Source organism: Pipistrellus kuhlii, unplaced genomic scaffold (genome assembly GCF_014108245.1).
Source record: "Pipistrellus kuhlii isolate mPipKuh1 unplaced genomic scaffold, mPipKuh1.p scaffold_m20_p_115, whole genome shotgun sequence".
NCBI lineage: Eukaryota > Metazoa > Chordata > Mammalia > Chiroptera > Vespertilionidae > Pipistrellus > Pipistrellus kuhlii.
This window is the reverse complement of record NW_023425422.1, coordinates 198,508-225,537: the sequence shown is the minus strand read 5'-3', so window position 1 is coordinate 225,537 and position 27,030 is coordinate 198,508. Positions and strand designations below refer to the sequence as shown.

At 57.4% G+C, this 27,030-nt stretch overlaps 2 protein-coding genes across 2 annotated transcripts in view; both read right to left on the bottom strand.

Annotated features, from left to right (window-relative positions):
* BACH1 (BTB domain and CNC homolog 1) overlaps positions 1–4,128 on the bottom strand; it is a 46,379-nt gene extending 42,251 nt beyond the window's left edge. The window contains exon 1 of the mRNA XM_036432681.2: positions 4,123–4,128. The gene's annotated coding sequence lies outside the window, so the exon portion shown is untranslated. The remainder of the gene's footprint in view (positions 1–4,122) is intronic.
* A 3,433-nt stretch (positions 4,129–7,561) lies between these two features.
* On the bottom strand, positions 7,562–26,067 carry MAP3K7CL (MAP3K7 C-terminal like). Its single transcript, XM_036432691.2, has 5 exons — positions 25,769–26,067; positions 23,859–23,964; positions 17,876–17,934; positions 10,480–10,595; positions 7,562–7,812 (listed from the first exon to the last, which is right to left on the bottom strand). Exons 2-5 carry the CDS (start codon positions 23,926–23,928, stop codon positions 7,632–7,634), a joined length of 426 nt encoding a protein of 141 aa, XP_036288584.1. The 5' UTR covers positions 23,929–23,964; positions 25,769–26,067; the 3' UTR covers positions 7,562–7,631.
* Between the last annotated feature and the right edge of the window lie 963 nt (positions 26,068–27,030).

Here is a 27,030-nt window from a genome sequence, read left to right as displayed (position 1 = left end):
CACCACGCTCGCTCGCAGTGCCCGGTTCGTTACGAACACGTCACCAGGCCCGGCCTCCCCGTGAGGGGGGGATTGCACCTGGGCATGAGTTACCCTGGGGCCCCGGGGCTGCCCTGACCATCTTCCTGCCAGGACCAAGCCAAGGGAAGGACACCAGGAGACCACAGATAAGCCCGAGCCCTTGGACAGGGAGGAGGCGTCCCACACAGGACGGAGAGCCGTGCCGCTTACTGTGTCCCCCCAGAGCCAGGCTTCACCCGTCGCCCCCGACAACCAGCTGGAACTCCGACGCCTTCCTCTCACCGGCTGAGTCCCAGCAGGTCACAAAGGCACACGTCCAGAGGGCGATGTGCACAGGGACGGACCGGTCTCTCCCTCCGAGGCTCTCTCCGTGGGAGAAAGGTTCTCAGCCCGACGGGAATTCCGTGAAAAGGGTGGTGTCATTTGCCTAAACAAACTCAAACATTTATATGAATTAAACGCTAGAAAAGAACATTTGCTACACATATGACAACGAGCCTACTTCCTTCACGAAAAAATAGTTCTTCTGAATAAGGAAGAAACTAACCCAAGCATATGTTCGTATCCAAGGTATAGGTGAAAAAGCCCACCATTTCCTCGTAATTAAAGAACTATAATGTCATAGAGAAAAAGAGATAGCATTTTGCCAATAAAATGGCAAAAATAAATAAATAAATAAAGTTTCACCACCTGCAGCTGGAAAAGCTGAGAGGAAGGTAAGTGCAGGCTGCCTTCTTGGGCAGCCGCCTGGCCAACTCCTTCCCAGTGAAACTATGAACAACCGTCCAGGACGGGGGCATCTTCTGACCTCACGGAGGCCCGTGCGGCGGGCACCACCCTCGTGTCCCCGGTTATAACCGCCAGGAACAGGAGTAAAGTAACAGTCACTGGTGGTGCACCTGGTGCAGGAATGCTGCTCAGTGTGAACACACACACACACACACACACATGCACAAAAAAACACATACACACAAACACACATATACACAAACACACATACACACATAAACACACATATACACACAAACACCTGCACAAAACACATGCACACACAAACACATACACAAATGCACATACACACATGCATACACAGATACACGTACAAGCACACATATACAAGCACAAAAACACACATGCACACAAACACGTGCATACACACACACACACACACACACACACACACACACATACACACACACACGTCGGCAGGGCCGGCCTGAGGGAGCCACTGAGAGCAGCCGGGAGAACGCTCTCTCTTCTCTAAGTTTTCTCCCCGCAGTTGCGCATTTTCCCTCTCCAGTATCTCCCCACCACACGTTCACCTCCTTCAGCCAAAACATCCACACGGGACGGCGACGAGGCAGGAAGAGCAAGAACCCGTGAGAGAAAGGAGGCGAGGGCGAGGCATTCCCTTCAGAACGAGTCCGTCTAACCTCGGAGGGGGTGTGGAGAAAATGACCCCCGTGTGAAACACCTTTCAGTGATTAATGAAATACGATCCTCAGCACTGGAGAGAGGCAGACTCTGAAGAAGCAGGAATCGTTTTCAAACAAACCCCAACCACAAAGAGGCACCTCAATGTTTCCTGGATGAGTGTTCGAATGTTTAAGGTTAAAAATGGTTGAGAACACCAAATATGATAAGACATCAGACACATCTTCGATCTCACTATATAACAACGATAAGAAAGTGGATATTGTTATCACTGGACATTTTTAAAAATTTACTCATCCTTAGTCTGTTTAAAGCCAAGTTCTGTTTTCTTCCTTTTTTAAAATATATTTTTATTGATTTCAGAGAGAATGGGAGAGGGAGAGAGAGAAACATCCATGATGAGAGAGAATCATTGATGGGGCTGCCTCCTGCACGCCCCCAACGAGGGATGGAGCCCACAACCCAGGCATGTGCCCTGAGTGGGACTCGAACCTCAGACCCGTCAGTCCGCAGACGGACGCTCCATCCACTGAGCCAACCTAGTCAGGGCCCAAGTTCTGACTTCTTGGTTTTGTTCTCCATTGAACAAAGAATCCGTGTATAGGACAAGTTGGAAAGCTTAGAACACAAGGCCCGAGGGCCAAATCCGTCCCGCCAGGCCTTGCAATGTGGCCCGCACCGCGCTGTCATCACTGCACTCCGCTGCGTTTCCATCACAATGACAGTTTATAACTGTTCAGTAAACCATTCGGCCCGCGATTTAGGCTGGATTTTAGATTTTGGCCCCTTCTCTGATTGAGTTCGACACCCCTAGCTTAGAACTATTGGTGTTGAATATGAAAATAAACAGAACAGCTTGTTCTGAAGCCCCCTCGTCAGCAGAGGCGAGACAGGGGCATGAATCGCTCGGGAACCCTGGCTCCAGTAACCTGGGGCGGGACCCGGGCTGTTTGCCTTCAGACGCCCACCCCCGAGGAGAGCCGGGCGGCCGTCCTGTGTCTCCTTTGTGACTAGCCCAGCCCCGGAACTGCTCAGGGAGGGCCAGCCAGCCTTCTTGGAAGAAGAAATGAAATCACCCAGAAAAGCGCGTTGGGGACCATGAGGAAGTAGGCCCTACCCGGGTCTGCCTCCACAGAACCAGCTGGGAACAGGAAACGCTGACAGCGAGCTCAGTGCTGTCAGTCACACGGAACGCAGGTTACACGGAACGCAGGCTACACAGAACGCAATTACACGGAATGCAAGTCACACGGAATGCAGTCACACGGAACACAAGTTACACGGAACATAAGTTGCACAGAATGTAAGTCACACGGAATGTAAGTTACACAGAACATAAGTTACACAGAGTGCAAGTCACATGGAACACAGGTTACACGGAATATAAGTTACACGGAACGTAAGTCACATGGAACATAAGTTACATGGAATGTAAGTCACATGGAACATAAGTTACACAGAGTGCAAGTCACACGGAACACAAGTTACACGGAATGTAAGTCACACGGAATGTAAGTTACACAGAATGTAAGTCACACGGAACACAAGTTACACTGAATGTAAGTCACATGGAATGTAAATTACATGGAATGTAAGTCACATGGAACATAAGTTACACGGAACGTAAGTCACACGGAACACAAGTTACACGGAATGTAAGTCACACGGAACACAAGTTACACTGAATGTAAGTCACACGGAACGTAAGTTACATGGAATGTAAGTCACACGGAACACAAGTTACACAGAATGTAAGTCACACGGAACACAAGTTACACGGAATGTAAGTCACATGAATCTGCTGACTTCCCAGATTAAAGTCCATGTGACCACAAGACAAAACTGCTGTTGGGAAAAAACCATGTAACAATAGGTTTTCTACTTTTTAAATTTTTATTTTATTTTTTAATCCTCACGGGAGGGTATTTTCCCGTTGATTTTAGGGAGAGTGGGAGAGAGAGGGAAACATCGAATGAGTGAGACACGTCGATGGGCTGCCTCCTGCCTGAGCCCAACCAGAGCCGGGGCCAAAGAGGAGCCTGCCACCGAGGTCAGGGAGGAGGGGCGGGCACAGAGGCCGCGGGGCCGTGGCTCGGATACCCCGTGACGGCCACCCAGGCTCTGCTCGCCAGCCGTCAGCCCTGGGGCGGAGAGAACAGCGTGAGCAAAGCCTGTGCCCCTGGCTCTGACGACTCACGAGGAACGAGCCTGCCCGGAGGTCACCGTGCTCTGACCGCGGACGCCGTCCTGCGAGGCTCAGCTCAGCCTGACCTCAGGCTCATCCTCTCTCACCGGTCGGTCCACACCCCTCTGTCGGTCCGTCCCTCTGTGCTGGCCGTCTCCCCGCTTCCTGGGAGGCAGGGCTGCGCCTGCACCCGCCCACCCGCCCGCCGGCTCTCCCCTCCACCCGCTGTCCTACTGAGATGACACCGAGGCTCAGAGCCTTTCCGATCGCGCTCACCCGCGTCCTGGTTTCCTCGAGGCCTCGCCCGGACAGCGGCGATGCCCACGCCGGGGGCTCCAGCCAGAACATGCAAACGGGAACCCCTCCTCCCTTTAGGGGGTGGAGGCAGGCCAGTGAGACTGTCCCATAGGCCCTCTCTGCCGGGCCTCCCGCCACCCAGCTGCCCTCCCGGCTCTGCTCCGCAGGAGGCCGGCTCCGTTCACCGCCCGCCTCCTGGGGGCAGCGCCCACGAGGGAGCAGGGCGGCGCTCTCCGGGCCCGGCACCAGGAGGGGACTGAGCCGCACGGGTGTGAGGTCACGTCTGCGGCCAACGGGCTGGCCTGCAGCCCCATCCCTGGTCAGGCCTTATTCTGGTGCTTCAGGGAGGGGGTGTTCCGAGGAGAGAGGACCTAAGTCAGGGATCTAAATCCTGAACTCTGACCCTCCCGGGAGCGAGGAGGGTCCTCGGCCTGAAAGCCTCGGAGTGAGACCAGCCCCGGCTCTGAGCCGCACGGGCGCTCCGTCCCGGGTCTCAGCCTCCGGCCCACCTGGTCTTCTTGGAAGCCAGCCATCCCGCCCTGTGAGCGCCGGCTGTGAGGATAGACCCTGCTCCTCCAGGGCCTGGCTGAGACAGCGTCCGGGGAACACGGCCCCAGAGCCTGCCAGAGGGGGGACCTGCCAGAGGGGAACCTGACAGAAGGGGGACCTGCCAGAGGGGGACCTGCCAGAGGAGGAACCTGCCAGAGGGGGGACCTGCCAGAGGGGGACCTGCCAGAGGGGGAACCTGACAGAGGGGGAACCTGCCAGAGGGGGAACCTGACAGAGGGGGGACCTGCCAGAGGGGGACCTGCCAGAGGGGGGACCTGCCAGAGGGGGAACCTGCCAGAGGGGGAACCTGACAGAGGGGGGACCTGCCAGAGGGGGAACCTGACAGAGGGGGACCTGCCAGAGGGGGACCTGCCAGAGGGGGGACCTGACAGAAGGGGGACCTGACAGAGGGGAACCTGCCAGAGGGGGAACCTGCCAGAGGGGGAACCTGCCAGAGGGGGAACCTGCCAGAGGGGGACCTGCCAGAGGGGGACCTGCCAGAGGGGGGACCAGGAACCTGACAGAGGGGGAACCTGCCAGAGGGGGACCTGCCAGAGGGGGACCTGCCAGAGGGGGGACCTGCCAGAGGGGGGACCTGACAGAAGGGGGGCCTGCCAGAGGGGGGACCTGTCAGAGGGGGGACCTGACAGAGGGGGGACCTGCCAGAGAGGGAACCTGACAGAGGGGGAACCTGCCAGAGGGGGGACCTGACAGAGGGGGGACCTGCCAGAGGGGGAACCTGACAGAGGGGGACCTGCCAGAGGGGGACCTGCCAGAGGGGGGACCTGACAGAAGGGGGACCTGACAGAGGGGGACCTGCCAGAGGGGGAACCTGCCAGAGGGGGAACCTGCCAGAGGGGGACCTGCCAGAGGGGGACCTGCCAGAGGGGGGACCAGGAACCTGACAGAGGGGGAACCTGCCAGAGGGGGACCTGCCAGAGGGGGACCTGCCAGAGGGGGGACCTGCCAGAGGGGGGACCTGACAGAAGGGGGGCCTGCCAGAGGGGGGACCTGTCAGAGGGGGGACCTGCCAGAGGGGGGACCTGTCAGAGGGGGAACCTGACAGAGGGGGAACCTGCCAGAGGGGGGACCTGACAGAGGGGGGACCTGACAGAGGGGGAACCTGACAGAAGGGGGACCTGACAGAAGGGGGGCCTGCCAGAGGGGGGACCTGACAGAGGGGGGACCTGACAGAGGGGGAACCTGACAGAGGGGGGACCTGACAGAGGGGGAACCTGCCAGGGGGGGGACCTGCCAGGGGGGGAACCTGACAGAGGGGGGACCAGGAACCTGACAGACGGGGGACCTGCAGGAGGGGAACCTGCCCAGGAAAGGGTTTGCTGCTTTGGCACCTGCAGCCCCGCGCAGAGCAGATCCCGCGAGTGGGACCAGCCTGACTGAGCCGAGGTCGTGAGGAAAGGCCGGAGGCAGGCGGGCGGTTTTGATCGTGTTTAATGAAAAAGAAGGTACATGAATAGAAACGGACACAAAACAAGAGATTGAGGGGGCAGGTGGTGGTAGCAGAACGAGGGAACCGTGTGTGAATCCTGAATTTATGCTTATATTTCCATTCGTAATTTCGACCCCAAACGCCTCATTAACCCCCAAACAGAGCAATCGCCCTCATCGTGCTGATGTCTTCCCGAGGACTCCCCCAGACCGTCTCCACTCTCCCCGCCGATTCCTGGGCCCCCGACACCGCGAGGGGACGCGCTCCGGGCCTTTTCCTGCTCTTCGGCCGCAGCCACCGCCGTGCGTTTGGCGTGGCCCGCGCCGACGTTTTCGCGGAAGCAGGGTGCCACGCGCCCGTTTACCCCTGGACAATCCCCGCGAGGGATGACTGTGGGCGTGGGCGCCTCAGGAGGCTCTGCTCGGCCAGGGAGACAGTGACAGGCGCAGCCGCACGGTGAGCACCGCCTGCTGGCGTGTGGCTCGATCCTGTGTGAGTGGAGCCCGTCGATACCCATTTTCGTCCTGTCTCCAACTGAGAAGAAACGCGAGGGGGACAGATTGTGATACACATGGGGCAGTGGGTTTGCTTTCGTTATCTTATTTAACGTGCGATCTCCCTCCCGGGGCCAGACCTCAACGTGCGTGGCTCAGAGAGGCTCAGCTCAGAGAGGCCCGGCTCAGAGGCGGCGGGATGAGGGTGGCCCGGAGGGGGGATGGCGGGGGGCAGAGGCCTGGAGGGGGGATGGGGGGGATGAGGGGGCAGGGACCCGGAGGGGGGATGGGGGGGATGGGAGGGATGGGGGGGATGGGGGGGATGGGGGGGCAGGGACCCGGAGGGGGGATGAGGGGGAGGGGGGAGATGGGGGGGCAGGGACCCGGAGGGGGGATGGGGGGGATGGGAGGGATGGGGGGGCAGAGGCCCGGAGGGGGGATGGCGGGGGGCAGGGGCCCGGAAGGGGGATGGCGGGGGTTGAGAGGGGCAGGGGCCCGGAGGGGGGATGAGGGGGATGGCGGGGGGCAGGGGCCCGGAGGGGGGATGGCGGAGGGCAGGGGCCCGGAGGGGGGATGGGGGGGATGGGGGAGATGGGGGGGCAGGGGCCCGGAGGGGGGATGGTGGGGGATGGGGGGCAGGGGCCCGGAGGGGGGATGGGGGGGATGGCGGGGGGCAGGGGCCCGGAGGGGGGATGGGGGGGATGGGGGGGCAGGGGCCCGGAGGGGGGATGGGGGGATGGCGGGGGGCAGGGGCCCGGAGGGGGGATGGCGGGGGGCAGGGGCCCGGAGGGGGGATGGGGGGGGGATGGGGGGGCAGGGACCCGGAGGGGGGATGGCGGGGGCAGGGGCCCGGAGGGGGGATGGGGGGGATGGGGGGGCAGGGGCCCGGAGGGGGGATGGGGGGATGGGGGGGCAGGGGCCCGGGGGGGGGGATGGCGGGGGCAGGGGCCCGGAGGGGGGATGGTGGGGGATGGCGGGGGGCAGGGGCCCGGAGGGGGGAGGGGGGGATGGGGGGGCAGGGGTCCGGAGGGGGGATGGGGGGGATGGCGGGGGGCAGGGGCCCGGAGGGGGGATGGCGGGGGGCAGGGGCCCGGAGGGGGGGATGGCGGGGGGCAGGGGCCCGGAGGGGGGATGGGGGGATGGGGGGGTGGGGGGATGGGGGGGTGGGGGATGGGGGGGTGGGGGGGCAGGGGCCGCTGCGCTAGGACGAGCCCTGCCGCTTCTGGTACTGGACGCGGAGCTTCTCCAGCTGCTCCACGCACTGGGACTGCGCCAGCTTCAGGGAGCGGTTCTCCTCCGTCAGCGCCTCGAACTCCCGGGCCAGCTGGGCGGCGTCCACCTTCTCCTCCTCCGCCTGCGCCAGCTTCGCAAGGAGCTCCTTCCTGCGGGCGGAGCGGAGAGCACACGCTGAGACGCACGCGTGTAGAGGCACAGAGGAGCCCGCTCCCCATCTCCCCCTCTGCCCGGCCTCCCCAGCCTCAGATCCTTTATTTGTTATATTTTTTCACGGGCTCTTTGGAGAGAGAGGAAGGGAGAAGGAGACAACGATAAGAACATCGATGAGAGAGAGACATCATCCATCAGCTGCCGCCTGCAACCCAAGCAGGTGCCCTGCCCCAGAATCAAACTGGGAATCAAACTCGTGGCCTCTTGGTTCCTGGCTCGATGCTCAACCGCTGAGCTACACCGGCCAGGCCTTGGCCACCGATCCTTTCGGTCCTGGCGCCTCTGAGACGCTCAAACCAGAAAACGCTCCAGGAACCCTTCGGCCCTCAGGATCTGACCTTTTACGGGTGCAGCAAAGAATGACAATGAGTTGGGGGGACCCAGGAGACCTGCTGCGGTTAGGATGTGCCCAGTGCCCGTGGTGGGGAGCGGGGCTTGCCCTCAGGCTCCCCCCAGAGGCAGGCACCTTCCCGCTCTCTCCGTTCGGAGTTGAACAAATCAGCACCAACTCTTGGGACTAAGAATCCCGCCCCCTCCCGACCGCTCTCCCTGACCTGAGGTCCGTCCTGCAGCCGGTTCGCAGAGCCGTGTCTGTCCTGTTGCTGCAGGTAGAGAACCAGGAAGCGGCTCGAGGGACCGGAGGGACGTGAGGGACTAGCAGCTCAGTCCTCAGTCAGGACCGCAAACAATGCAGTGAGCCCGGCCGGCGGGCGCAGGGGCTGGGCGTCGACCTGTGAACCTGGAGGTCACGGTTCGATTCCTGTCAGGGCACAGGCCCTGCTGTGAGCCGGATCCCAGGAGGCAGCGGTCAGTGATTCTCTCTCATCGTGGATGATGAGAATTGGTACTTCCTCAGGAGTTACCAGAATCAGGAGGACTTTATTGATAGGTTTCTAAATTAGTGTCGTGCGTTTGCTAAGCAATTATCCATGTAGCCAATGATCCTGTCAAAACGTGTAAAAAAAAAAAAGCCTAGAAATAAACGGACTCAGGAATTGTCTAAAGATGTAAGAATGCTTAGTAATTTTTTTAAAAAGCTTTCAATAAAATTGCCCTTTTTCCCAACTGAAAAGAAAAAATGCCAATAAAGGTAAACGCAGGCTTTTCTCACGTGCTTGGTGAATGGGCCAGAAGTAATCATTTACAGTCACTCTGCGGAGTTTATGACGTAAAAAACGTCCACCTATTCAATACCAGAGTTTACACCAGCTCCCTGCGGCTCTGCAGCCTCCCACACGGGGCCCGGGCGACCCCTGCTGGAGGAGGGAGGAAGCTCAGCCTAGGGCGGCAAGCCCGGCTCCTGGAGGACCAGGCCACGCCCTGGGCCCTGGGCACTCACCGTCCTCACTGGGGCGGCCCCTTCGGGAAGTGACGGAAGACACTCTCCTCCAAACGTCAGATACAGCCCGTCCCTCCGGGACCCTGGCAGGACCCATCTCCTTGTTGTCACAGGAGATGTGACCATGCTTCCTGCCCAGCAATGTGCCTTCGCCTTCACTGCTGATATTAACTCCGTGTTTTAGACACAGGCCACAGAAATTCCAAATAACATATGTGCACAGAGGTTGTTACAGTCTCCCATAAGCACTATAAGTAACCACTCTAAATCTCACACACATACACACACTCACACACACACACATACACATACACATACATATATATACACACACGTGTACACACACATATATATACACACATGCGTACACACATACACACACTCACACACATACATATATATACACACATGCGTACACACACATATATATACACACATGCGTACACACATACACACACTCACACACACACATACACACATACATATATATATATACACACACGTACACACACATATATACACACACACTCACACATACACATACACACTCACATACATATATATACACACGCGCGTACACACACACATATATATATGTACACACACTCACACATACACATACACACTCACATACATATATATACACACACATACACACACATATATACACACACACTCACACATACACATACACACATACATATATATACACACGCGCGTACACACACACACATATATATGTACACACACTCACACATACACATACACACTCACATACATATATATACACACAAGCGTACACACACATATACATACACACACTCACACATACACATACACACTCACATACATATATATACACACACGCGTACACACACACACACACACACACACACACACACACGCCCTGGGTGCAGCTCCCACTGGGGGGCTGGGATGGAGTCTGCAGGGAACAGACCGGAAGTGGGTAACTACTGATGGCAACCAGCTACAAAAGCGCCAGAAGCAGCCCAGAGGGCACGGCTCAGGGGTTGAGCATTGTGCTGTGAACCAGGAGGTCAAGGTTTGAGTACAGGTCAGGGCACAGGCCTGGTTGCGGCTCCATCCCCAGGGGGAGGCGTGCAGGAGGCAGCCGATCGATAATTCTCTCTCGTTGATGTTTCTCTCCCTCTCCCTTCCTCTCTGAAGTGAATAAAAATACACATTAAAACGCATGCCCACCCCCTGTGGCCCAGCAGCCGGACCTGCTGGCAGAGGCACCTACTTCCTCTCCTCGAGCTGCGCGATCTCCTGGCGGACTTCGCGGTACTCCTCAGCGATCTGGCAGTGCTGCTGGAAGACCTGCATGGACTCCAGGGAGTCATGGCTGGGCGGCAGGGGCTGGGAGCGAGACGAGGAGTCAGTCCATGTTCTGCCCTTCATGTTCTTGGGGGGCTGGGCAGAGAACAGCAGAGCCAGCAGCATCCCACGGGGTCTATTGGACGGAACCAGCCCCACACGCCCCTTCCAGAGCCAGCCACGCAGCCCCACACACAGTCACCACGGGCGGTTCCGGGTCTGTGTGCGTGGGCCCCAGCTGTCTGTCCCACAGCCCGAGGGGAGGAAGGGGGAGGGGAGGACATGAAACACAGGCAGCATGGCCACCTCACTCCCTAACACATGGACAAGCCTGGCTTTCCTGAGTTTATAATTTGGATTTCCAGTTAGCAACAGGTTATTAAAATCACTATTTTTAGAAACTCTCATTACTAGTCTTTTAAGTAGCTTTTAAAATCACCCCTTTCAATTACTTCTAGAAAAAAATGTTATATGATAGCTGAGAAATAGGCACATTGCAGGCTCTTCTGTCTCACCACGGCCTAGGCGTGTGAGCTGCGTGTCTGCCCGGTCGTGTGCTCACCTTTTCCGCGTTGGTGACTTGGGAACGAGTGAAGGTCTCACTGCTGCACCTCGCACTACATTCTGCAAGAACACGGACCTTCTGGGTGTCAGAGTCGGGGACCCCACCAGGCACAGTAGAAATTCTATAGAGTTTATTGTCTGGCGGGCGGGTGACTGAGACGGCTCTCCTCATTTATCCCCAGGCCTCTGAGTAGAGACCTTTTAGAAGAAGTAGATTTTTGAAATAGATTTGGAGGAAATGTACCTTCCGGTGGAACATCTGTAGTGTCCTAATCAATTGTAAATGTAATAAAAATTCCATTCTGTAGCATCTTTCCGTTTCGCCCATGGACACACTCGCAGCGTGGGCTCAGGCTGTTGGGACAACCCCTTTCTATCTATATTATAAAAGGCCTGTGGCTCTAACACCTTAATGACCAAAGGCTGACACGCTTTCGCGCCCTGGGCTTCCAGCAGGGCCATGAGCTGGAAAGTCGGGCCGGGCAGGCCTACAGCACGGCTCACCCTGCCAGAGAGAGCGGCCGCCAGAGGAATCCAGAGCTCCTGGCCCTCCCAGTCTGCCCTTGAACTCACCAGCTCATCAATTCTCACCTGTTCCACTGGCAAATGACCAGGGATCGCAGTAAGGAGAATGAAAGCAATTTGCTCTGGGCAGCTGAGCTGCGCGTCAGGGCCCAGGCCTTGCAGGGGTGGCGTGTGGGGAGCCTGAGACGCCGTGCACCTGTGTCCTGGCCTCGTGAAGCTTGCAGACCACACCCGGGTCAGTCAGTAACTTGCCACCATAGGAGTCTGACCCGCAGAGTCAGCTGTTACCTATGTGATGGCAAAAGGTTCCAGGGCCCTGGGGCTGCAGACCAGAGCAGTCACAATAAAGGGGAACTGCCCTTTGCTGCCACGATGTAAAAGGAAAACTGAAAATTAGGCATAATTTTCTTAAGAAGAGAAAGGCTCCTCCCCCACTCCCCTTAGCTTTTTATTAACTGGGATTTTTTCACGGGTTCTGTTATAGATATACATATACACATATATGTGCATATATATATATATATATATATATATATATAATTTTTATTTATTTTAGAGAGAAAGGAAGAGGGAGAGAGATACAGAAACACCAATGATGAGAGAATCATTGATCTGCTGCCTCTGAATGCATAATAATCTGGCCACTCGGTATATATATATTTATATTAGAGGATTGGTGCATGAATTCGTGCATGGGTAGGGTACGGCCAGCCTGGCCAGGTGGAGGGGATATGGACAGTTGGTCGATCTGCCTGCTGGTCAAACTCCTGGTCAAGGGGACAATTTGCATATTAGCCTTTTATTATATCGGATAGACACTGAGTGGCCAAATGATTATGCGTTCAGAGATCATCGTCATCTAACGACTCAGTGTGTGTGGCCAACAGTGTTTCCTCAGGCAAATGGACAGATTTGCCTGAGGAAACAGATTCCTGAAATTCAAGCACCAGAATCAAGTTTCCACTTTGAAAGCAGAGCGACCAGCAAGCTTCTGTCGTGTGATGCGTAGAACATGGGCATGGGGGAGTTAACTGGCCCCCATGAGCTTAAGATACTAACACATGTCCACACTATAAACCTAAAAGCATCTTCACAGAAAGCCCTGGTGACCGGATGAAATAGTCGGTTAACTTCGTGGAAGAAGAATTAACACTTTTATTTTTGCCTCCGTTCTCATTGCTTAATTTTAACTCTTCTCATCTGAGAGGTCTTTGTAGTTATTTCTGGGCTGGGAGCGCACGAGCAATAAATAAACTCTCTGTGGGGATGAGAATGAGGAGGAGAAGTTCTTATTTTCTCCCCAACGCGCACCTGCCTGGGGCGTGCAGTATCGCATCCCCAGAAAGGGGAGCTGTGGATCCCTGACAGCAGAGGCACCCTCACGGACAAGCGCACACACCGAGCGCGGACCACGGGACAAACTGTGCAGACCCACCCAGGCCCGGGCACCTGTTCCACTCCACACGTCCGGTCCTCAGAAGGTTAAATTAAGACGTTCTCCTAACGGCGTCTCAGGCCAATGCGGGGACACTTTTCCAAGACACAGCCCGGGTTTGCGTGAGGTCAGAGCCCTGGAGGGCACTTCCTCCCGCCCTCCCCACCCGCCTGCCCAGCTGCTGGGACGGGCTTCCAGGGGCTTTAATTACAGGCGGTGAGGTGAGCCCCACCCACGGCTCGGCCCGATTTAACGAGATGAAGTAACAGAAACCGCAGGCCGCTGGCCCGGGAGTGCCAGCCCAGCCACCCGCCCGCTCGCTCGCTGTCCGCGGGCTCGGTGCAGGGCAGCGGCCTCCTGCGATGGCCCCAGGCCCTGGACCGCCCCGGGGGACAGGCCCTGCCAAACCTCTCCGCAGGGGCGGGGCCAGCTTCAGTGTTTCCGTTTTCTCCTTGGCTCCTTCCAGGACTACCTACTGGCCCCTCCACCTCGAACATGTAAGCAGTTGACTCTCCTCTCCAGCTTCCCACATGGGAGGTATATTTAGGGAGCTAAATATTCTATGGTTGCTAAGCAGGCTTCATATTTATTCCTTAATTCTCGATGTTACCTTTCATTTGGAGGGCGGGGGGGAGCAGAGTGGTTTAAATTTATGTTGCACTTTATTTTTATAATGTATTTTTATTGATTTAAGAGAGGAATGGAGAGGTTGAAAGAGATTGAAACATCAATGATGAGAGAGAATCATTGATCAGCTGCCTCCCCTAATGGGGATCAAGCCATTGACCCGAATCAAACCCTGGACCCGTCCGTGCACAGGCCAGTGCCCTAGCCACTGAGCCAAACTGGCTAAGGCTATGTGGCACCTTAATGGCCCTAAATTAAGAAGCATAATTTGTTAAAACTAAATGGAAAAAAATACTCAGCAAAAATTGTAATATTTGGAAATGCTGTTGTCTAGAGTTTTAAATATTTTTTTAAACATTTTAAGAACCAACATTTTATAACATCTACATGATGGTCAAGGTCAGCACTAGTAAATGTGCAGCGTCCCTTATATAACATCGGAACGAAGACTATTTAAGTCATTCCTGTTGGCATAAGCAATACCACAGGGTGATAACTCAAGAGTGTCCCTTGCCCTAGCTGGTTTGGCTGAAATTTGTGGGTCTAGCCTGCAGACTGTAGGGTCCTCAGTTCAATACCAGCCAAGGGCACATGGCTGGGTTTCAGGCTCGGTCCCCAGTAGGAGGCATGCAGGAATCAGCCAATCAATGATTCTCCCTCATCATTGATTTTTCTATCTCTCTCTCTCTCTCTAAAATCAATTTTAAAAATGTATATTTTTTAAAAAGAGTATCTCAAAGTTTTCCTACAAGGCATATCCCACTGACCAAGGACAGAAGGCACCATGATAGAGTCCAAAGATCTATGTGTATTTTCTCTGTGTCGGTTAACTTCGTGGAAAAAGAATTAACACAGCAGCCTCAGACTCCACAAGGTGCTGATCAGCGTGTCTGAGAGGGAAAAGCAGCCGTTTCTGCTGGATGGTGGAGAACCCTGGAAGGCTGACTTCCATTCCGTGTCCTAGCTTCCTGCCCCAGCCAGCAGGACCTACTGATGCAAGACCTAAAAGCAGTTTCTGGAGGGACTGCTCGGATAACAGGATATTACCGTCCACACTGTGTATTTGTGGAGGTGACCTCAGCCCCTGGACGGACCAGACACCATCTGAGGAGCGGCCAGCTCAGCGTGTCCTGCCACCGTCCTGTTTCATGGACACATGATTGTACAACCTTCGATGCCTCACTCAGTGAGCGCCTCGTTAGGGAGGAGAATTAGCATGAGCTGAGCTGAGCGTTGGTCTGGCCAAGCTCTGTGCCCAGCCGCTCCATCACACAGCCGATCCCACCACGGTGATGCGGGCGTGGCATCGTCTCGGCTGCAGCTCCAGGAGCGAGGCTTAGAGAGTGAGTGCCCTCATTCCCCGGGGCACAGAGCAAGCAGGGGTGGAGCTGAGCGCCAGTCCTGGCCAGGCCAACGCCACACCTGATCCCATCAGCAACTACTCGTGAGCTTAGCCGACACCCGGTTATAAAAACGGGTTCCTACCGAAACCGGTGGCTCCGTGAATAGAGTGTCGGCCTGCGGACTGAAGGGTCCCGGGGTCTATTTTGGTCAAGGGCATGTACTTGGTTGCGGGCACATCCCCAGTGGAGGGTATGCAGGAGGCAGCTGATAGATGTTTCTCTCTCATTGATGTTTCTAGCTCTCTATCCCTCTCCCTTTCTCTCTGTAAAAAAAAAAAAAAAAAAAAAAAAAAAAAAAAAATCAATAAAATATATTTAAAATAAAAATTTTAAAAAACGGGTTCCGTGTTCCAGGGCTCATAATCAAGACCCCACTGCGGCCTAGCTCTGCAGCATCCACAAGCCATTCCGTGGTCTCCCAAACACAGCGCAGCGTGACTAGATTTGAAGGCAAATTCGGTCCTGACCTTGTTACATTCCAGCCCTGTCTTTCCAGAGAGAGGAGTCAGCGTGACCTTTTCCAAACGGAAGGACACGGGGGCCTGAAGACTTTTCATTCATTCTTAGAAGTGGACTCAACTGGCCTCTGCATGGCCTCAACGCGCTGGCCCACACCCGGCCTCTGATGGGCGTGGAGGATTTAGAAACCCATTTCCAGGAAAGGAATCCACACAAAATAGAACCAACCTACCACCTGCCCCTGGCCGAGGCCCGTGGGCCATAAATGAATTTCATGGAGGGATGTGCGTTTTCACACCTGCCGTGCCCGGGCCCTCTTGCCCAGCCTCTTGCATTAATAGAGACATCAAGAGCGGTGTCGGTCACGGCTATTCTTGCCTGGGGCTGTTTTGGGCTTCTGTGGAAATAGAAGCGCCACACATTTCATGCTCAAACATGTCCACATTCTTGGCAAAGTCACAGAAACCCTGGGGGTCAGATGGTGGTGGAGGATCCACCACGTGGATATTTTACAGCCGAGTTCTGTGAGTGACTGTGGAATGTGTGAGCTCTCAGAAAGTCAGAACAGGTTTTATGAGGTTGTTCTACGACCATGCCATGAGCCCTTGCAAACCAGAAACAAACAAAAACCCATACACCTATCAAAGCAATATGAGCGACCACAGGCTCCACAGCAGGGTCGGAAGCAGGAGGGGGAGAGAGAGAAGGAGGAGGGGGAGAGAGAGAAGCATCAACATGAGAAACACGATTAGTTGCCCCCGCAACACCCTGACCTGGGCTGGGGATCGAACCTGCAACCCAGGTCCCTGCCCTTGACCGGGAATTGAACCACACCCTTCTGGTCCAGGGGCCAATGCTCTGGGAACACAGCCGGCCCATCAAATAGCCTGGACGGCAGTGAGCTCCAGCAGAAAGGACTGTGACAGGGGCCAGGATGGCTGTTGTCTCGCCTCCCCGGCCAGACCACCGGCAGCCGGACAGCCCGAGGCCCAGCGGGAGCACGTGTGGGGCGGACGGAACGCAGGCAGAGCGATGTGAGGAGAGGAAAGGGGATGTGTGGACACCAGGAGGCAGGGGCGGGCGGCAGGTCCCGCAGGGGACGAGGGGAAGCCGGAGGCGGGCGCTGGGGGTGCAGGGGACACTCGAGAGAACAGAGAAGCCTTCGGACAGCGAGTGTGCCTCCTGCGACCCCACATCCTGGGCGACCTCCGGCATCTCCACCCCGACACCGCCCTGCTGGGCAGACAGGGCCCGGCCGGCTGGGGAAGGCCCTCCAGAGGCCACCGCAGGGCACCACAGCGTCCGGGCCGCCAGCTCTGGCACGGGCTCCGGGTGAGAACTGGCCGAGGAGGGGGACACCAGGTGGGTGACCAGGCCATCCTGTTCTTCCTGCCACCGAGGGCTCTGGGTCTCCAACTCCAGTGCCTCCAGGGACAGGCCCAGTCTGGGGGGACTGCGCTGGGTGCGAGGAAACGCCGGGGCTGCTGGGACCTGGAGATTGCAGCCCCTCCAGGGACTTTCAGACGCAATGTTTAGAGAAAATACGTGGTGACTGAGCAGATGTCCATGCGCAGGATGTGAGCCTGGGCTGGCCTCGCAATGACCTCGACCTGTGTGATGTCCTCAGCCTGTGCAATGACCTCAACCTGTGCAATGACCTCAACCTGTGTAATGACCTCGACCTGTGCAATGACCTGTGACCTATGTAATGACCTCAACCTATGCATGACCTCAACCTGTGTGATGTCCTCAGCCTGTGCAATGACCTCAACCTGTGCAATGACCTCGACCTGTGCAATGACCTGTGACCCATGTAATGACCTCAACCTGTGTGATGACCTCAGCCTGTGCAATGACCTGTGACCCATGTAATGACCTGCAACCTGTGTGATGACCTCAACCTGTGCAATGACCTGTGACCCATGTAATGACCTCAACCTGTGTGATGACCTCAGCCTGTGCAATGACCTGTGACCCATGTAATGACCTCAACCTGTGTGATGACCTCAGCCTGTGCAATGACCTGTGACCCATGTAATGACCTCGACCTGTGCAATGACCTGCAGCCTGTGCGTGGCCCAAAGGGGAGTGGACGCTGCGTGGCCCAGACAAAGGGGTGGACGGCACGTCCCAGGCCCAGGGCCCCTCCTCCCGCCCCCCTCCCACACAGTTGCCGGCACCTCTGCATGTCCCAGCCGGTTGGTGCTGAGGCCACAGGCAGGCGCGCCGGGGCCTGGCCTCTGTCTGCCTCCGGCCTCGGCCCAGCTCCGGGCTGTGAAGCGAGGAGGAGGGGGCGCGGAGAGCCTCACCTGCAGCTGCTGGTCTAGTTCCGGGAAGAGCAGCGCGGGGTCCTCCGGAGGGGCGCCATCTGGAAGGGGAGGTCAGACGGTCACTCTGGACCCTTCCCCGGCTGAGCCGCCGCCCCGCCCCCCCTGGTCTGCCCTCCGGCGGGACACGGAGCGGACGCGGAGGACAGCGGCATCACAGCCAGCACACACAGCGGCCGAGCCGAGGCGGCCGGGACCAGAGTTGCACAAATGTCCTGGTTGTTCTCCGATGTAAAAGGGTCTGGCCCTGGATGGAGGCCCAGTGGTTAGCGTGACGGCCGGGGGGGGGGGGTGGGGTGAGGGGGAGGGTTGGTTCCCGGTCAAGCACACGCACCTGGATGGCAGGTCTGATGCCAGGCCGTGGAAAGCAACCAATCACTGTGTCTTTCTCATCTCAGTGGTTTCCTCTCTCCCCTTCCTCCTTCCCTTTCATGCTCTCTAAAAAATCAATTGAAAAAATATCCTCTGATGAGAATTAACAAAAAAGAACAGCCTGGCCAGTGTGGCTCAGTGCCTGAGCATCCACCTCTGAGCCAGGAGGTCAGGGTTCGATTCCCAGTCAGGGCTCAGGCCATCCCCAGGGTGGGGCGTGCAAGAAGCAGCTGGCCAATGATTCTCTCTTACTAGTGTTTTTGTTTTTTAAAATATATATTTTATTGATGTTTTACAGAGAGGAAGAGAGAGGGAGAGCCGGGCTTTGGTTTTAAAAGCGAATCAAGTGGGATTAATCCCAGCAGGAAGTGGCAGCGGCGGCGAGAAAACCACAGGCAGATGTGAGGAGGCGCGCCAGCGGGAGCCTGGGCCATCTGCTGCCTTGGCAGCCCGGCCGCAGGCAGCGCCAGGCCCGGGATGTGTGGCCTGTTTACTCCAAACAGTGGCCGTCCGCGCCAGCGGGTTTTAAAATAGGCGAATCGGCTAAAAGCGGAGCGGTGAGTCACGCCGGCGGGGGGAGAGGGCGGTGACTCAGCCGGGACACAGCTGTGGACCTGGCCCAGCGCGGGCCTTGGCTCCTGAGAGCACAGCCCGTGGACTCCGGAAGCCGAGGTGCCGGTACAGTAGCGAAGCCGGCGGCTCCCCCCCACCCCCCGGCAATTCCCTTTTTTAAAGAAGAAAAGCAGCCTCCAAGTTTCTTTAGAATGTAAGAAGATCGGATGCAAGCATATCTGATTAAAATTTACTAATTTGCCCGATTCTCTTCATTGATGTTTCTCCCCCCCCCCTCACTGAAATCAATAAAAACTTACTTTTTAAAAAATTTATTTACCAAATATCGATTGAATGCCGTGACAAGGGCTCTAGGCTAAATCGGCAAATCACTTTATCGTATTTTAACGTTTTGAGGAAATCATTCCTAGGCTCCCTTTTCAAAAGGGGGCAGTGGGCTTGGTGGACACACTGGGGCAGGGGAGACGGGGGAGGTGGGAACCGTTGAGGATGAACTCTAGGAGGGATTAGAGCGAAGTGTGGACAAGCAGATGGTCGCTGAGTGGAGCAGGCGATGGGACTAAGTCAGCGGCACCTAAAACAGAGCTTCTGCCACGTCCGTCCCCTGTGCCCTGGACGTCATCTCGGCCCACCAAGCAGCTGCCGGCTGTCCTGTCCCTTTTTTTTCTTAGTATAGGTTATTGATTTTTTACAGAGAGGAAGGGAGAGGGATAGAGACTTAGAAACATTGATGAGAGAGAAACATCCATCAGCTGCCACCTGAACACTCCCTACGGAGGATGTGCCCACAACCAAGGTACATGCCCTTGACCGAAATCGAACCTGGGACTCTTAAATCCGCAGGCAGATGCTCTATCCACCAGCCAGGGCTGTTCTGTCCCTAAACAACCGCGTACGTGGGGCCGTGGGGTCTGTCACCAGATCCTCCCCCTCCGCAGTAACTGGACCTGCACTCTGGGAGGCGCCGGCGGCCATCTGACCAGCCTCTGGGTGCAGAGGCCGGAGTGTCCCGCCCGGGGCTCTCACCTCCCTCTGACTTCCTCCCTCTGGTCCCTGCCCCCACGGCACACACGCTCGGAGCCCCAGCAGCTCCCCCCAGACCCTGGGGACCGTGTAGTCAGCATCCTCAGGACAGAAGTCCTCGTTGCTGAGTCCTCATTTCCTGTTTTACATCTGAGAGATGACAACTCGGCCCAAACCGAGCAGGTGTGCACGGCGTCGGAGCCCCTGCTCTGCCGGCCGCCTGCCGACCCCATGCGGTCCCCACCCAGGCACACTCGGGGGCCAGGAAACCCACTCCTCATGAGGACCCCCTGGGGAGCCGGCTCAGGGGACAGCCACCTTCTTCCCTCCCAGCCGGGAGCCTGAGGGCCCCCTGCTCACACGCCCTCCCGTCCACCTGCTTACCCTGCGGGGCCTCTGCTCCTCAGGCCCTCCGTCTGCAGACCCCACATCCCTGACCCCGAGCCCCCACAGCCCTGCAGCTGGTCCTGCCTGCCATGGGCCCGGCTGGTGTCCCGAAGATTGTCCTTCAGGGACACACACTCACAGGCAAGCCAGTGCCCAGGCTCACGCAAACACACTCCCCGGGACCTCTGCCTCAGAAGGCCTGACACTGAGGACACGGCGTGTCCATGCAACAGGCCGTGGACAGGTCATGGACAGGCCTGCACGGAAGCCTTCGGCTTTCCCAGTGGGGAGAATTGACATGACCTCTCTGAGACACAGTTCTCTCCTCCTGCCTCAGGACCAGACACTCCAATGATAACAACCAGTGCTTAATACCACCAGGTCAGCTCCCGTTCCCGTTCCCCATCAGTCGGACCAAAGGGGTAAGGTGGGGGGTGCAGGCCTGCGGCCCACGGGGTGGACGGTCCCTTTTCCTCGGCAGAGAACAGAGAGGACAAGCCCTGCCTCCTCGTCTCCGGGCCATGAGGGGGTGTCGCTGGTCCTGGTGTTTGCTCTTTCCGTCCAAACCTCAGCGTGGGACGGTCTCCCTGACACCCTCCCATCGAGCAAACGCTTTCTACGAGAAATGTCGCCCCAAATTTCACAGGTGCACACAAGGGCTTCGGGCACTTTCCAATCTAAACTGAGATGGATGCTTTATTTATGGAAGTAAAATACGTGCTCCAAGGCTGCCGACCCGCGTGAATAATACGTCAAACGGCTTCTGTTAAAGTCACGCCGCTCTGAACCACATCAAAAGCTTTTTAAACCTGTTTCCTGCGTTCGGGGCCTCAGAGGCCTGCACTCCGTACTGCCCACGAGGTCTCAGCTGCAGAGAATCAGGTGCAGGGTAGAGACAGGGACAGGTCGGGACGTGGCATGGCCCTGGGCAGACTGCCAGTTCTTTGTCGTTATTATTGGTATCGATATCAATCGTCATGTGACCTCAGCCAGCACTGGCACCATCAGGCCAACAAGGTCGAGCGTCAAACAGACGGTGTGGTCCCCACGGGGATGGGACCAGTTTGAGGCGGCTTTGTCTCTTCTTTGGAGCCATGCTCTGGCCGCCGTTATTGCCGCCATCGTTTTGTGACTCTTACCCATCATCCTCTGTGAGAACGTCCTCACTAACTCAGCTTAGCGCACCCTTACCCAGAAACACCTGCTTCACAGAGTCCATGGGAGGCATTACCATCAGGTAAAACGTGCTCCCAGGTCCCTCCTCTCTTCCTCCAAAACCTCAGAACTGGCCTTCCTCCGTCACCCCACCCCGGGCCGCCCTGCTCTCACTTTCCTAAATGTTTTATTGATGTTAGAGGGGAAGGGAGAGGGAGCGACAAGAGAAACATCAGTGGCGAGAGGGAATCTGCCTCCTGCACGCCCCACACCGGGGATCCAACCCACACCCGGGCCTGTGCCCTGACCAGGAATCGAACGGAGGGAGAGGGGAAGGAGGAGGAGAAAGTAGAAAAACAGACCTAACACGGCTGAGGGAATGAGCCCGTTATTAGGCTCCTAAGACATGAACAAGTCAACAGTCCCAGGCAAAAGGAGTCCTTTTCTCACGGCTCTGCTTATCCTCAACCATCAGCTCAAGGCCATGAAATTGCTGCCTAAGGTCCACCCTGGCTGTCCCACGTCCTGTGAAAGTCGGGGTGCGTCCCCTGAACATGGGGTGCGTCTGCCACACACACTGGAGTCCAAAGGGCAGCACAGTGTGAGGAGGGCATTGCTGCCCTTGTGAACCGGATCCCAGGAAGCGCCCCCACTATGCGCACACCAGCCCTGACGCATGACCTGGATTCCCAGGGTGCACCCCACTATGCGCACGCCAGGCTGCAGACCTGCCTCCATCTGGGCACCGTTGAAGAAAGGTGGGCGGATGGCGGGTGCCCTGTGAGAGGTGCCCATTCCGCAGGTCAGGACAGCGGGCCCAGCCCCTCATGTGGCTTCGTGGGGGTGAATGCCCCTTCGGTCACTCACTGTCCCAGGAGCACCGTGTGGGCACCCCGGAAGGAGGGGGTGACGGGGAGACAAGGGCAGATGGATGGGAAGACAGAGGAACCAGCCCTCAAAAGACAGGTCTCGGTGGCCATGGTGTTTGTGCCTAGGCCTACCTATTACACATGTGTGTACACATGTACAAGTGTGTGCACACATGTACACCATACACACCACATACAGGGTGTGCCCCAGAACGTACACACACTCTCATAGCTGATGCCTCGCTCTGGAGATGAAGTGGTTTGTAATAAGCATTGCCTTTAGCTATTCAACATGTATGTGCATTTGGGGGACGCCCTGTGTATGCTGCGCACAGATACGACCCTGGCTGAGGGCGACAGCTGACACGCGTGGACATGCGAGCCTCCCTGGTCACTGCCATGACACACCCCGAGGTCCGGCCAAGGGGTGCGACTCCAGGCGTGTGAGGAGTCCCTGAGGGCGGGGGACGCCGGCTCCATGCAGGCAACCTCCTCACCCCCGCCCTGAAGAGGCCCCTCGCCTGTCCACACACCACCCCTCACCTGCCCACCAGCACCCCCTCACCTGCCCACACATCACCCCCCTCACCCCCCTTATCTGTCCACACACCTCCCTCACCTTCCACACACCATTCCCTCACCCCCCTCACCTCCCACCCCCCTCACCTGCTCACACACCTCCCTCACCTGCCCACCAGCACCCCCTCACCTGCCCACACACCTCCCTCACTTTCCACACACCACCCCCTCACCCCCCTCACCTCCCACCCCCCTCACCTGCTCACACACCTCCCTCACCTGCCCACCAGCACCCCCTCACCTGCCCACACATCACCCCCCTCACCCCCCTTACCTGTCCACACACCACCCCCTCACCTGCCCACACATCACTCCCCCTCACCTGCCCACACACCTCCCTCACCTTCCACACATCACCCCTTCACCTGCCCACACACCACCCCCCTCACCTGCCCACACACCACCCCCCTCACCTGCCCACACATCACCCCCTCACCCCCCTCACCTGCCCACACATCACCCCCTCACCCCCCTCACCTGCCCACACACCACCCCCCTCACCTGCCCATGCCTCACCCCGCTGCACCTGTCCAGGCACCTCGTGCCTCACCCCCTCACCTCCCACCCCTCACTCTACGTGTGGGAAGTGAGGGAGCCCCCAGCAGCTCAGCAGCAGAAAATGCTGCTGGAGCAGAGACAGCGTATTTCACACCCACCACCCGCCCGCTCTCAACAAACCTGCTTTGCTATTGTCGGAGAGTTAGCCCATGACTCTCAGCAAAAGAAAGCTGAAGTGGGGAAGGAAGAAAAGCAGAGAAAACGGACTAAACTGACAAAAAATGAGAGATGGGGAAGCTCCCGCCTTTAGAGGCAATGGGGAAAGCCACCCAGCTGGGACCTGATGGAAGTCAGGAGGTCAGGAGGTCAAGGTCGGCCGGCAGCACCTGCACGGGCCGCCCTGAGGTCAAGGTCGGCGGCACACTGCACGGGCCGCCCTGAGGTCAAGGTCGGCGGCACACTGCCCAGCCGTGGGCGCACACAGGGAGGGGCGCGGACGGAGGGCGCACCTGAGGCCTGGCCGAGGCTGAAGGCGATGCGCACTGGCCGGTCCGCAGGAACCCTGGCGGTGCTGAGCATGTGGGCGCCGGCGCGGCCTTCCCCCGGGTCTTCCAGCTGCAGGACAAGAGGCACCGTCACCGAGGTCGCAGCCGGGGGCCTGGCAATGGGGGCCCTTGGGGAGGCGCCGCTCTCTCGGAGAAGATGCTCCCGGCCCCCGGCCTGCCTGCCTGCATCCAGTGTCCCGGCCCGTTTACAGTCCCTCTTCGGACACAGAAATGTGGGTTCGGAAGCAGACATCTGGAGTGAAGTATACTGGACTTTGTCACATCCTTTCTCCCTGACAGCTCATTTTTAATTGAGGGGACTGTCATTAGACTGGGCTCGAAGGACTACGGGACGTGAATTACTGATCAGGAGGCAAAGGATACGCACCGGGGAATCCTTTGAAAAAGACCAAGGACTGTTTTAAAACATTCCACTGGCGTGCTATGAGCATCAGGACTGAGGAGGAGACACTCATGTCACCCTGTCACACTCATAAACATCAGACACTCATGTCACACTCATAAACATCAGACGCCCTCCCTGTAGATCTGTCAGCATCTCTAGGTTTCATGTCTTAAGTGCACGATATAAAACACAAAGCCTGCAACCATCCTGATGTTCCACCTCCCCCGTTGCATTACCATTTAATTCATAATGGAGGGCAGACGAACAGGAAAATATCCTGCAGACGAGCTGGGCTCAGGTGGGCACGTACATTGGTTATAGTAAGACAATTCAGCCCAAATACGTCTGAACCAAGAGGTGTGATCATTTTTGTTCACGGGCACCAGGAAGAGATATTGTTATAAATATCTCTGCTCCTTAAGTATATATATTTAACGTCTTTATTTTTAGTCTCTATTTTTATTTCCCCTAAACCCTCTACTTTCCTTCCCATGTAGACAGCAAACCGAGAAAACGCTGCAGGATATTTTAAGGAAAATGTCTCCAAAAACGGCAAAATATAAATCATCGTCCAGCCGCCCTCCCCGGGCTGTGGGAACCACTTCGGCAGCGCATTTTCTCACAAGCAGGGCCCTGAGTCTTTCCCATAACTTTTCTCCACCTAAAAATAGTGCCCAGAACATTGGGTTTTGTTTTCGCGATTATTTATAGAGCCAAAGCGAAGGCGTACATATGTCTGTGCGTCCGAGACGTGATGTGCACGGGACCGTCTTGCCCACAATGTGGACAGAAAACGGGCTTTTGGCCTCCTCGTTCAGCTTGGGGGGGAGACACAGCAACTGCTTGTTGAGAAGTAAGAACCACGCCTGGCCCATGCATGTCCCACGCCTGACAGTGAGGACTCCAGGGGCACCCGTCCCTCCTGCTGAGTGAGAAAGGAGGAGGACACGAGACATCCAGCGTGGGGACAGGGTGACATGAGTGTCTCCTCAGTCCTGATGCTCATTCCCGTGCAGCCCGGTCTGCTGAGCATCCAGTGTCCTGTTAGCCACCTGCTCCTGGGCATGGAACAGACTGCCTCCAATTTAACAAAACAAACTATAAAAAAAAACAACAACAAAAATACCCTGGACCTTGTGGCTAAAAGGAAAATGTCTCGGTCCTCAAACCACGCTATCACAATGTCTGAGGATGTGTGCTGGGCTCCCTCCCGGCCGGGGCTCCCGGCACGCCTGGTACTGAGAGCGTGCCGGCTCTGTGCGTCCGTCCGAGAGGGCAGGGAGGCGGCCCCCAGACACCCGGCTTCTCCCGGCACCGAGACATCTGTGCCCCCGGGCGGCGGCCGCCACGTCTGGACGCAGCGAGGACCACAGGGGCCCAGAGCAGATGCCTCCCCATCCCTCCTCGGCGGCCGAGCCGGCCAGGCGGCTGCCGCGCCCGGTGAGCAGCGGGCACACCTGTTCCTTACCTCACTCGGCGGGGAGTGTGCCCTCCTGTCGTCCAGGGCAGCTCTGCTGGCCGCCCGGCGCCTTTGTGCACAGAGACGCGGAGCCTGCACCTGCCGCGGCCGCTGGCCGTCTGAGCCGCAGCGACAGCTGCCCGCCGCTCCGCTACCTGCTGTCCCAGACCCGCGTCCCCCGGCCTCCTGTTCCGCTCCCCTCCTGCCCTCGCCGCCCCGACAGCCGGGATGCGGTCATGCTTCTAGAAAAAGCAGGGCGGGCGCAGCCCTCCTCCTGTCAGAGGCATTGATGAACAGCGGCCGCGGCGAGGCCAAATGCTCTCCCTCGTTAGTCCTGGCAAACCCAAAATACAGCAGGCTTGCGTCACACGGCAGGAATGTCTCAGCATGACCCAGTCGGGCTGGCTGTGCCCGCGGCTGGCACACACAGCGTGACCCCGGGCGGCAGGATGCCCTCGGGCAGCGCCGGGCACCGGCCCACTGGCGGCCGCGGGCCCACGCTCCGGTGGCACCATCCAGGAGCCCGTCCAGCAGGTGAGGTTTGAGCCGGGTTTGAGCCTGGCCGTGTGGCTCTGGGGCTGAGCGCCGACCTATGAGCCAGGAGGTCAGGGTTCGATTCCTAGTCAGGGCACAGGCCCGGGTTGCGGGCTCCATCCCCAATGTGGGACAGGCAGGAGTCAGTGGATCCATGATTCTCTCTCTCTCCCTCTCGCTTCCTCCTGAGATCAATAAAAACAAATTTTAAAAAACAAACAGACTGGAGGCCTGCACACCTGTTAGGAAGGCTGAACCCCGCCCCCTGCTGGGGGGATGTGGAGCCGCAGGAATGCGCGATCCCAGGTGGGGATGCAGATGGCACTGACCCTATGAAGGTCTGTGGTTTCTCAGGACCAAACCCTGCGACCGCAGGACCCAGCGGCTGTGCTCCGGCTGCTCCCCCTGAGGAGCTGACCGCACAGGAGCTCACAGCCCGCCCGGAGCCCACGCCGCTGCCCTCACAGCCTCACAACCTCACAACGGCCCCGCCGGGCAGCCTGCCCTCAGCAGGAGGCGGCTGGGTGCGAGGTCCGTGCACGCAGTGGAGGGTCATCCAGCGTGAAGAGTGAGTCCTCCAGCCACAAGCGGGCAGGGAGGAAGCCGGGGTGGAAAGGCCCCACACGACCAACCAGTTACTGCCACGCGTCCAAAACGAAGCCATCCCCACACGCCACGGTATGGCTACAAAGGGGTAAGATCCCGGCCTTGGAACATTCTGGAAAAGGCAAAACTAG